Genomic DNA, 13345 nt, shown 5'->3' on the forward strand with positions numbered 1-13345 from the left:
GACCATCTCTTATTCATGTTTGGATCCCTAGCATGTATTACAGTGCCTTCCACATATTCAGCATTCAGTTATCAAATATGCCTTCTTCCAGTAAGTAGTTTTTACACTCAAGGAATCTAGGAGTGAATGCTGAATGAGAAAATTACCACATATATCCTTTAAAAAAGCATACTGCATATGCATTTTATAAATGGTTTATAAATTGATTTACACACAGCTTCTCAGTAATGCATCCACTTGCACACATCATTAACTTGGATAATTCAGTCATTATAATTAAAGCACATTGGAGTTCAGATTTATTAAGAAATGTTGAGACATACGAAAAGACATAAAGATAAACCTTCATACACACCATCCAGTATAAGGAATAAAACATTACCAGTACTGCTAAAGCTCACAGTGTACTTCTCCCCAGTCTCATCCCACTTCCATCCCCAGCCTGGATCTGGTGATGTTGATCATTCCAGCACGTTTCCCTATGCTTTGACTACCTGTGCTTGTAATCCTGAACGATACGCAGCATCGTATGCCATGTTTTCATACTATTATGTGGATAGTGCCATCCTGTGTATATTCATTTGTACCTTTTTTCCCCTCAACGGTATATTTGTTAGATTCATCCTTGTTGATAGCTGTATTTGTACTTTATTTGTTTTCATGCCTCTATTCCACTGAATGAATATAATTTTTTAATCAGTTTCCTGTTGATGAACATTTAGGGTGTTTTCAGTGGTTTTAATATTACCGATAAAGTTAAGGAGATGCTTTCAAAAGTCCTTGCTAAGCCTACTAATGGTATAAATTTGAGAATTTAAACTATTTAAGAAGAGATTCTACTTCTGTTTTTAGACTATTTACACTTTTGGCCTAATGTTTGGGATCTAGCAATAAATGTGCTAGTTGGATTTCTATTTGCTGAATTACTTGGTTATTTTTTCATGACTGACCTTGCTTCTAAAGAAAATTTGAAGCAACTTATAGTTAAACAGAAAACACATAAGCCAAGATAAAGACAAGTACCATGTTATTTCAAAAAACCTAGACTGAGATCTTGCATCATCTAAGTCTAAGGATATATAGACCTCCTCCCACACAAGATTACTATTCCCATCAGCAATATTACTACACATACACAAAAATAATATGTTACCTTTTAGATATTGAAAATTCATTTTGAGTTTAATTTTGACCTCAATGAAAGAAGATAAATTGTCAAATTACGTACCGAACTGACATTCATCTTAAATTTTGAAAAGATTTCTTTTATATAACAGGCAATAAATCTCTAGACTTCAAATGATTGTACTTTTAAAGCAAAATGTATAGACAGTGATGAATGGCAGAATGACAAGATATTTAGCCAACGAAAAACAAAATCAGGTGCAGATAACGAGTTCTGACCTTTAAATTTTGTGACAAAATGGTTTTAAAAGCGAGCTCAATTGTCTGAGTTTGTATCAATGAGGGAGGGCCTCTGAAATGCAACTGCTCAATCCCTTTATCAGTGTTTGGACAAATTACTAAAATACCTAGCCCTCTGAAGGCTTTCCCCTACTTATAAGTTGTAGTTATTGGCCTTTATCCAGATTCAGATGTTAGAGATTAGCCTAAAAGCTGAGTCCTGATTGAAACAGATTTAGGTAGACTAGCCGCTGAGCCTTTCCAATTCACATTGCTGTAATCTATTAATTTCACTGAATGGGACACATGAGGATGCTATAATAAAAACCTTTGATAAAGAGTCCCTAGAGTCAAGGTGTATGCTTAGGGCATCATGTTTCTCAGTCCGTAGAAGTGCTTACGTCAGTTAAGAAAATATATGCCCCTCTCATGTCAGACTTAAAACTGGTATTCCTGAATAAGACTGTCCATCAGGAAATTGAGTGGCCTGTGGCCTAAGGAGGTATTGTTTTTCTTGTAAGTTCTTTGTTTTCATGAAAAGGCTCTTTGATTCTCAGAATATATTTGTTTCAGGGTAATTCAATTTGAATTCAGCAATGCTCAGAATTCTCCTGAAAAGCCTTCCTTCAAGTTTTACAGTGTATGTTTTATAGACAACTGCACCTGATGAAATTTGAACAGTCTTTCACATGACATCAATTTTAATAATCAGAGCTTGGTTTCTAAGGTCTACATGGTTCTATCATGTGGAATATATAATTAATAGCAATGATATTTTCAAAATAGTAGTAACCTTTTTAATAACAGATCTTTCTTAATACTATTAAGAGGCAAATGCATAGCTGTCAATTATGGTGAGGAGATTCAGCTTCAAAAGAATTTTGTTTAATAAGCTTTCTTGCGGTTTAGATATGCTGCCATCAGGTGGTAGTAATTTGTCATATCCATTTGGCTCTGCCGATGACATTCTGCTTAAGGTCACCAGTTTGCCCTACAAGTATTTATAATCATGAATGCATAGATTTTTATATGAAAATTAAAATAACATGGTGTATCTTTTTTAATTTCAGAGCTAAGGATACTTTGAATAGAATTTTTAAAACAGATATATATTGGAAGATTCAGTTGGGCATGTTTTCTCTGTTCTTTAGTTTATATATCTATTCAATTTTTTTTGGTAAATGAAGAGTTTCATTTTATGCCTTCTAAAAATTTAGAAAATATAGAAAAGTAAAATTAAAAGCACCAAATTTCATCACCCAACGATTATTGCTGTTAACCTTTTGTTTCATTTCCTTCCAGTCTTTTTTTTTATATACAATTTTTAGTATGTTTGCATTTTTTAGAGTGGAGTTTGATGGCAGGAAAAGATACTTAGCTGTAGTAACGGTGTATATACAGCATGTCTGTTTTATAACTTTTGAAATTACAGACTCTGTATCTGCATTGTGACTTCTTAATATTCTATTAATTGAAGTTTTCCATAATTTTATATAGTCATTTACCTATTATCAGATAATGTATGTTTCTGATCTTCATTCATCAAGAGTATTTAATCTCTGCCTTCTATCCACTGTCTATCAAGAGGACCATTATTTCATTGCATCTGTGCTTAATTTTTTTTTTTTTAAAGATTTTATTTTTTTCCTTTCTCTCCCCAAAGCCCCCCGGTACATAGTTGTATATTCTTCGTTGTGGGTCCTTCTAGTTGTGGCATGTGGGATGCCGCCTCAGCGTGGCTTGATGAGCTGTGCCATGTCCGCGCCCAGGATTCGAACCAACGAAACACTGGGCTGCCTGCAGCGGAGCGCACCGACTTAACCACTCAGCCACGGGGCCGGCCCCTGTGCTTAATTTTTAACACAAAAGAATTTCTAATTCATCTCTGAGTAGCTAGATATTTTATATGTCCTCTATAGCAATTGAAATGAAACTTCCAGAAAATTTGAACTTTCAGTTATGAATGAAGATATATAATCTTTGTTATTATTTTCACATCATATGAATTTTTTACAATTTTTGAATGTTTTATAATTTTATAGATTGTATGCAACCAGGTACCCAATACATTCAGGGCCTGTGATATTGTGAGATGGAACCATTAACTACTTCTTGCCAAAATAACTTTTTCCTTTCTTTTTTATAGCATAGAACATTGCATTAAAGAAATACAGTCCGAAGTTAACAAACAATGCCCAGATGTGCAGCTGCAAACAACAACTGACTGTTTTGAATGGCTAAATAGCTATAATTATAATTCTTTCAAGTCACCTTCCATTCCCCATGGAGATTTGATAAAATTCCTCAAAACATTGGTAATAAAAGAATCTTTGCTTTATGGTGAAGTGGGGTGGGTGAACAGGGAATACAATTCATTCAATTTCTCTATGTATGTATTTATTTTAGTGACCATATTAGCCTGCCATATCTTGGAGTCAAGACCTGTGTTTTGTTTTGTTTCTCTAACCCCAGTGGAATCCAGTGAGCTATTTGTTTTTATTTTTTACTATGATTTTTATCAATAAAATGAATTTTATATAAAGATTAAACGTTATAATTCCTGAGTGATTTGTGGTATGATGTATACTATATCAACCCACAAAGTATGTTGATACGTAACCACAATTATCTACCAGAAAAGTTCCTATTTGTTACCTTTTGTGTCCTTTCATAACTACTTATTTTCTCTGTGCTTCACTATTAAACATAATAAGATCTCCATCAATTGTATCTATTAAGTAGCCTTGTCCATCATTCCCTTCATCCTCAACCTGCAGGTATACCCAGTTCTTTTCAGTCAAGGCAGCAATTTGTACAAGACCTCTGTTAATTGATGGAGAATTGTTACATTGGTCATTCCTTGATACTGACTACCCTCTATGTTAGAGAAGTTTTTGTAGCCTTCAGTCAAAAGTTATTTTATTACACCTACATGTACAATGGTGGCTAACTTGCAAAAACAGTTTCCCAGAGAAATAGCACAGTTGTTAGAAAGCAGTATTTCTGTAGCTATGGTTTTAATTTAATTTAGGGGAAAAAAGGCACTGTTTTTGTCTAAACATCAAACATTGACTAAGGCAGATGTGGAAAATATCTTGAGGTTGTAGATGGCTTAGGATGACAGAATCAGATGAAAGTAGTTTTTGGCTGTTATTATTGCAGATGTCTCTTTAATGTTTACAAAGTAATAAAAGGAAGAGAAAGGAAGACTATGTGCCCTGAAGCCTTATTCTTTTAAGAAAATCCTCTCACCCATTATCTCTTGAAGGTGGAGCCTTGAAGAATAAATATGGATATAGTTATTCCTTTAATTTCTATTAAGAGCCATGTGTATTGAATTTCATTAATATTAATGTAATAATGCTTTCTCATTTAATTAAAAGCAAAAGCTTTTAATTATCTTTTAATCTGTCACACATAAGTCATCCTCTATTCACTGCAGGGCAAAGGCCGCCTTAGTTTTGCTCAAATTCATTAGACTGATAGACTTGTTCCAGAACTAGGTTTTTTTACATAATTGATCATGTTATTTTGAGGAAAGAACCACATTATTAAAACAGATCCAGATTAAAATAACCTTATTATGAAGTTTTTACATGCTAAAAGTGTCAGTCTTGACAGCATTTTTCATACATCTGTTTTTTTCCATACAAAACTTTTTATGTATTAATTTTCTAGCTATTTAAATAAGAAATAGAGGGCCTCATTATGGCAATTATACTGAAGTTATTTTCACAATTTAAGCAGTCATACTAAGCATATGTTTTAAACCTCTGTAATCTATTATTCTTTGCTTGATCAAATATTTGCAGTTATTGACCGACCCAGGGTTGAGGCACCAATATGACTCATTTGCTTTATAGAATTTATTATAATGCTGATGTCCTGGACTCTATCTAAGGACATTTCTTCTCCAGAAGTATCCAAAGAACTAAATACAGGGAGAATAGAGAGAGAGAAACTTCAGAACGGTCAGTGTACTTTGTGGCTCTCTAGAGTGTAATAGAAAGAACACGGACAAGGAGAATGAAGCCAGGGATCCATTCTTAGTTCTGTGCTTTATTGTGTGCGACGTTTGGAAAATAAACATGCTGCATTTTAGTGTGCTTATCTGTAGACTGGGTTTCTAAATATTTGTGTCTCCGAGTTTTCATTATGAATACGCCAGAGATTGTATGGAAAAGTGTTTGTGTATAATAAAACACTGTAGAGATATTGGATAATTATTTATTACAGGTAGAACATTAAATTAGACATTCCAATGCTTAGAATGACTGAGAGCAAATTTTTGGAGTTTGTCTAGGAGTTGTTCCTAATTCTGAATCACAAAACCTGTGGTATCTTTGTCAATAAGAAATTTCAAAGCCAGCCTGATTTTATGGCACTTGAATCTTGCTTTCATTTTTCTTATAATCAGCTTGTTGCTACTTAAAGAATATAAACTAATTTCAATATTAGCTGAAATAGACATAATTAGGAAAGTCAGCATGTAAGAGAATGTGTGCATGTAATTCAAAGTCCAAAAAGAAAGTAATTCTTTTGTCCCTATGCTATTCTTAATTATACCTATCATTGTTTTCTGTCAGTTAACACAGAAAGTATAAAGGAATAATTTCATATGATCTTTTGGGGAATGAGTCTGAGAGTATTTTTTTCCCATTTTGTGTTAGTTATTTCTTTGGAGAAAACTGCAATATTTTCAGATTAATGTCCAAAGTAAAATCATTCTTAACATGGCTCTCAAAAAAGGAATTTAAATGAAAGTTAAAGTCTTTAAATGTATTAAATTTTGTTTCTCAGGATGGCAGCTATTAGTAACCCCTAGGCACATACTATATTTAAAAGTCTCCATTCTGTATGTTCATTTGGGGTTCTATAATAATAAGTATACTCATTCAGGCATGAAGATTATCTACCAGAAATTAATTAGGGGCATGATCTTGAATTTATTTTGTCTTAGGAATATATTTCAATCAATGTTTTACTATAGATTTTTATTTACAGTTTTTAAGCTGCAGCTTTCATACAGCTCAGCTTATATTGGGGGTGGCTAACAATGAGGGCTAAAAACTATATGTCTGGAAATCTATTTGAAAATATGGTTCATCACCTGGGCTTTATACAGTTTAACAGACCATAAAGCTAACATTCTAAAATGTCTGAATTGATTAAATTTCAAATGCGAAAAACAAAAATCTTGACGAGCATCTGAGTATTGATTTTAAATGAATTATTATAAAAATTTAAATTTAAATGAATTTAAATTGAAATGAATTATTATAAAATTGTGTACAACTGTAGAAATCATTTTTTCCTGTTACTCTTACAGTTAATAATATTTCTAACATTATAATTTACTTTTACTAGCAAGAGTTGTTGAAGAATGAACAAAATCAAGAAGAAATGATATTGGATTTACTTTGGGACCTCTCCTGCCAGAGCAGCGTTTCATTCCCATCTGCTCTAAGTGGAACATCTTTTCATTTCCTGTCTAGGACTTCTCTTCATTCTGTTGAAGATCATTCTTCTATGGATGTGAAGTCTATATGGGATGATATAAGCCTACATCTTCGACGCTTCTTAGTGAGCCAATTACAAAGCCATAATGAAATAAACAATGTACAGCAAAAAATTTTGTTGAAAAATCAGTGCATACAACAACTCTTGTTTCTGTATCCAGAATCAGAAGTTATAATCAAGTACCAAAACATACAGAATAAGCTGTTAGCTAAACTTCTACAGAACTGCTTTCCTTCTTACAGCAGAGAATCAAATTTAGACCTAATGGTTCGTGGATACCAAAGTACAATGCTTAAGTTATACTCAATGATAAGAGAGGATTTTAACACACTGTGTGGAATTTTAGCTTCATCCTCAACAGTGAAATTCATTAAAGAAACTTACCTGGATACTGTTACAGAAGAAATGGCAAAATTTCTTGCAAATTTTTGTGAGCTGCAGTTCAAAGAAAGTGCTGTCCGTGTGATTAAAACAAGCAAGAGCTCCAGCAGGCATAGAGGAGCAGTGCATGCTTTGGGTTAGTGATTTTTAAAATTTCTGTTTGGTTTCACTTAAGCCTTTTGATATCTTTAATTTTCTAAGATTTTTCTATTTGGTTAAACCTAATTAATGAAAAGATGTGAAATTTTGCAGTACACATTTCTCTTATGCATTCCTTTTTCTGTAAGTATAGCAATAGAAGCGTTTTCTTTCCTGTTATTTAATTTATTAAAGATATTGTAAATGTAAGTCAAAAATATTGCCAATAAGAGTTTTGGTTTTTTTTGATAGCATAAATTATTGGATGAAACATACATATATATATGTATACATACATATATGCACATATATGTTCATATATATATATATATAATTTTTAACCCATTGTACCTTCCAAAGCCGAAGCATTATGAAGTAAAAAAAAATGTTGAAATTTACGTTAACTAAAATTAGAAGTTTAAAATTATAGTATTTTAGCCAATTCCAATAAAGAGCTATTATGAAATACTAATAATAAAATTCTATCTTATAATTGGTTACAGAGGCATAGCATTTTAATATAGCTAATTTTAAAAGTTCCTCTAATATTATTTATATAAAAATAAAAGATGATTTGAAGATTCCTAATTATATACAAAATATAAATGAAAAAGTAAAGTGAAACTATTGTGATATAATAAACTTTTCCCTGTTGTCATTTTAATTTCCCACCAGTGGAGAAAAATCAAAGTAAAAAATACTGTTATTTTGAAAATTATGATTAGTCATGCTTTTACATAAAACTCCGAGGTATATATCTAAATAGGTTCATTAACTATATTTTTTAAGTATTTGAAAATTATCATTTGTTGAGCTGCTATCTTTGAATTTATGATCCCTTTATAAAAATTTCCGTAGCTCACTATATTTTGACTTACCTTCCTTAATAAAATGCCAGAGTACCAAATTACTCTGATATGTGAATTTTCAAATAACTTAATTTTTTCTCTTAAAATTTTTATTTTCACCCGGAAGCTGGATCACATCACAGAACAGAGATGCATCAGCCAAGTTTAGGTTATGGCAGAATAGAAAGTCAGTTAATTTAGGAACATTACAGTCCTACTCAAAGCATATAGATTTTTCACTTTCATTGTTTAACACATAAATTTTAAATGCATTACATGAGTGTACTTATTTTCTAAAATTTTTATATTCTCTGAAAAAATTCCTGCTTACTTGTAAAGTGTTTTCAATATGAAAGTTTTATATGTGCTAAATATAGTTTATAACAGAAGAAAAGATCCATATGGTTGAAAATATGTGTAAGTTGCTATGGAGTCTTTAGGGCTGATATTGAGGTGTTTTCCCATTCGTGAAAGAAAACTATGCATGTCGGCTTTAACACCAAAATTTAAAACATTTTCCACAAGTCTCAGTGCACTGATCTTTCTCAAGCTCCTTTATCTGAATGTTGGTTTAAATCACTTGATAAATGAATGCTTTCTATATGCCAGGCACTGTGCTAAGTACATCCCATTCCTTATTATTCCAATTTCATTAACGAGGAAAGAAGCTTAGAAGGATTAACTTGCCCTGGATCGTGTTGTACAGAGTCAGGATTCATATGTAGGTCTTTATGTCTCCAAGACCTATGTTCTCAACCATCATGCTATTTGACCTTGTCTCAAAGGATAGAATTAAATGCTTTGTCACTTGTAAAAGAAATTTCAAACAGCACTGTTCAAGTGGGCTGCCTGAATATCAATTCAGTTCAGCTTTATTGAGCACCTACCATAAGCAAGGCATTTGGCAGCACCCATGTTTAAGGTTCTAAGCCAGACAGTGAGGGGAAGAAAATTAAAGGGGTAACTGCTGCTAATGCTGTAGGAGAACTGCTAAACTAACTTTTAGTGGATCAACCATATTTTCCAATAATATTTGACCCAGAGACCAAATTTTATTTATTAAGGAAATACAGTTGTAAATGAGCAAAATAACAATAATAATTTATTAATATTTATCCATAAAAAATTGTAACAATTTATTTTCCTATTTGAATAAAATGTAGATTGGCTTGAATGAGTTGTATATTATCTTTATTTATATCTATATCTTTATGTTCTCCAAGTCTTCAATATTTTGACTGAAACTATGGAAAAGATATTCCTTAAGTAACAATAGCTAACATTTATTGGGTCAGACATTGATGTGCATTATCTTATTTAATCCTTCTAACCACTTAAGAAGATAGGTACCATTATTTATTATCTCTATTATATAGTGAGGAAACTAAGGCAGAGGTACATTAAGTAATTTACTCAAGGTTACACAGTGAAGCCAGGATTCGAACTCAGGTCTGTCTGACTCCAGAACCCTTGCTCTATGACTGTGTTCTACTGCCTAAGAGTGCAGGAAGGAAAAAGCACATTCCATTAAAAACACTGCTCTGAATCCTCTGTATGCTAACTCTACTTTAGTATAGCCATTGTTTGACTTTTCTCTAAACTATCTCACACTCTTCTCATTTGAAGACTACATAATGCCAATTAGAAACTTTTTGTTTATAATTCCAATTTTGTGATCTATCAATATATCTTAAGCAGGCCTTGTATGTGTACTAGTTTTTTTGTTTCCAGTTTTATTAAGATATAATTGACATATAACATTGTGTAAGTTTAAGATGTACAACATATACTATAGCATGTACGTTTTGTTATTTGAAGAAAATGATGATATAATGTTAATACAAATATTACAGTATATTTGTGATTTGGTGATCTATCCTAGAAAAGAACAATATTATTTTTGCGGATACTCTTTTACAAAGTTTCAAGAATGATTTAAGAAGCAAGACTTGCTTAATAACTCTGATTTTATTAATCTGTATTCTTAGAGTTTCTCTAATAATTTTTGAGGAAAATTATAAATTTTATAAAGGTTTATACTACAGTATTTTATTTTTTCATGTAGTTTATAAGGCTTTAAAGTCAAAATAAACAACTTTCAAAAAGCTAGAAATTTGCATTTAGCATTTTGGTTACAATCTTGTTTGTCGTTATCTGGGAAGTCAGATTCATATTTACACATGTACTGGTGTACTTCCACATTTCAGGAGAATAGTACCATTCTTATATTGTAAGAGTCCTCTATGTCTGTATTTAGAGTGGTTAAGTGATCAAGTTAGTTTTACTTTTAAAACAGTGTTTTGTTTGGATTTAAGAAAAGTTATTGCTACTTTTCTCAATGCTTGAAAGAGAGGATTGTTTATGTATAATAAACTTCTGTTAAATAAATCCTCTCTATTTTAATATGAAAAGGTGCAATCAAGAGATTTCAGACATCAGATAAATTTCGTAGTCCCCTGTATATCTTACCCTGAATTTTTCTAGAGGTTATTGTTAGCTTGAAAGAGAAAGACCTAAGAGAGTATGATACATGCTTTTGAATATTTGTAAGGTCTAAAAATCTACAATGGATGAGAGTTTGAACCTGAGTGGCCTCTAAAGCCACTTGCCTTTCACAGTCTCTTGCTATTTTGTTTAAGGAAGATTAGGGGTGAGGGAAATGGAATCTCTCAGGGGATGGAAAGATCCTTCAGGGTAAAGAAGTCCCCCAAACCAAAATAAAGGTAGAATTCTTGACTAGGGAGGCACAGATTTAAGCAGGCCAGTCAAAAGTCACCCTGCTGTCTCTCCTATTCCTCCAGTAGCTCCGACTAGCTGAGTGGTGATCTCAGGGAAAGGTGAAGGAGTGTATTGAGGCCAGCATGCAAAATGCCTACGAAAGGAAGCGTTTGTATAAGTATTGCTAGAGAAGAGACTAAGTAAGCCTCCTAGGAAACTGCATCTCTTCTCCCTGTTGCGCTCCTGAGACAGAAGTAAAGATCTCCATTAGATCTCTGGTGACAATTACGCTTGTTATTAGTTGAAGCTGGAATTTCAAGTAATACATAAACAGTAAATGGGAAAAAAATTCATAAGCAAAAGTAATATCTTTACGCATTATCACAAATTTCTTTAAAGTAGTAATATAGTTTTAGTGTTTTTTGATGTATCATTGTTGAAAATACTAATAAGTGGCATCATTGATCAGCTTTTTTCCCCCCTACTGCTTTATCATAATTGCTATTTTTAAATGAAATACTGGTACATTCCTTGTTTACAATTTCTTTACTCTGAGAAAGTGAAAAGTGTGCTTGATTGGGAGTCAAGGATGCTGGTCCTGAATCTCCTTCCTCCTTGTTTTGTGACCTTAGATAAGTCATTTAAGCTCATTGAATTTTTCTAATCAATAAGATGGAAGGGTTTTATTAGGTAATATCTGAGGACCTTTTATCTTTAAACTTTTTCTGATTCTTTAAGTGACATTGAAATCATTCCCCAACCAGAGTTTAATGCCTACGATTTGTCATTGGAAACTGCCACATTTATTTTCTCTACTGTCAGTACAGATATATTAACTGGCTAAGCATGTGGCTTTGTGTGCCACAGTAGCAGATACAAAAGCCTCCTTTAGATCTTTATCTGTGTGATTTTCCTTTTGCAAGTGAAACTTGAAAATAACAATATGAAAACTGCCCTCCTCCTGTGTTTGCATTTTTTATAAGGATGAAAGGGTGAAGAGGGGAGTGGGTGATTAGGCAAAAAAGGAAGTGGAGTCTCCTTCCAGTTTACATCGGAAGCTATTCCCAGTCATTCTTTTCAGTTTTCTCTTTGATCCCACAACCAAATGTTTTTATTTTGTTTTATTTTTAGTTTCATTTTTTATTTTTTATTTTTTTGCAGGAGCATCTTTAATCAAATAATTGAAAATTAAGATCACAGGCAAGAACTGGAAATGCAATTATTAGTCTGTATTGTTGATTGAAAGAAATCCATATCCCTTTCCTCTGGCATGTATTTAAAGCAGGCAAGGCAGGGATTTAATAATGACTTGTGCTTTGGCCTGGGGAAGAACCGGCTCATTTCGGCAAGGCTGTAGACAGTAGGCATGGACAATACTATTTCTTGGAAAGCAGCTCTGGATCCATACAAATGCTTGTATGAGTACAAAATGAAAGCCTCAGAGTTAGTCCTATAAAGCATGGAAGAGTAATCTTGTCCTAAGAGTCTGTGGGTAAGAATTTCAGAAGCCATATTTTAATGAAACATTATATGTGTTAAACTTGTGTAAATAATTTTAGTATTTTTTTCAGCATGTAAAGAAAGTCAAAAGTGTTGATTTGGGTTTTGACATAATTGATCCTAAAGCCTTTGCTTCTGCCAGTGATGTTACATGGCATGTTCAGTGTCTTCTCGAGGCTTCTCCTAGAATATGCTGGGGTGACCGTGCCATCAGCAGAGAGACTTGTCTTCCCTTTTTCTGAGCCAGGAGGGCATTTGCCGTTCAACCTGATTCCTTTCTGTACCATCGGTCTTTCCATAGTAGAAGTGCACAAGGTGATCCATCGGGGTGAGAGTAAAAATTAGAACTATTCATTTTTATTTCATCCTTTATATAGGAAACAGGACAGAACAAGCTCTTCATGCCATTTGAGATAGTGTTTTCTGTGTTAAAAGTCATTCTCAGCCATTCTGTTTCTTGAGTTTTGATAAGACAACGAATAGCTTAGGATCTATTTTGCAGGAAATATTTGAATAAGGTATATACTTTGCAAAGGATGCTACTCAGAACATGAATTCAACATTAATTTTTGTTACTGTTTTTCCATTGATCATCTTCACTTTTACTTATTAATCTATTTACAAATATACAAAGTCAGTCATATAATAGATACCGTTTTTAGGTGCTTTTAATTTGCCAGGCACCATGGTAACCACTTTATGCACCAGTAGACCGCTTGGTTCTTACAACGTCTCTGAAAAGTTGGACATTTTCCCTATTTTATAGTTGTAAAAACTGAGGTTTGAACAAGTTAAGTAGCTTTCCCAAAGTCCCACTGCTAGGAAGTACCTTAGCT

General features: G+C 32.8%; 1 protein-coding gene across 10 annotated transcripts in view; it reads left to right on the forward strand.

Moving 5' to 3' along the window:
* Positions 1–13345, forward strand: part of KIAA0825 (KIAA0825 ortholog) — a 373989-nt gene that overhangs the window by 57230 nt on the left and 303414 nt on the right. For 8 of the 10 annotated variants that reach the window (XR_011505937.1, XM_070517755.1, XM_070517756.1 and 5 more), the window contains 2 exons: positions 3551–3719; positions 6772–7441. Coding sequence is in view for 9 of the 10 variants with exons in the window: in XM_070517755.1 (XP_070373856.1) it covers positions 3551–3719; positions 6772–7441 (839 nt within the window). In the remaining variant the exon portion in view is untranslated. The remainder of the gene's footprint in view (positions 1–3550; positions 3720–6771; positions 7442–13345) is intronic. The other 2 variants (XM_070517761.1, XM_070517760.1) reach the window with 1 other exon arrangement.

This window comes from Equus asinus, chromosome 9, assembly GCF_041296235.1.
Source record: "Equus asinus isolate D_3611 breed Donkey chromosome 9, EquAss-T2T_v2, whole genome shotgun sequence".
Taxonomy (NCBI): domain Eukaryota; kingdom Metazoa; phylum Chordata; class Mammalia; order Perissodactyla; family Equidae; genus Equus; species Equus asinus.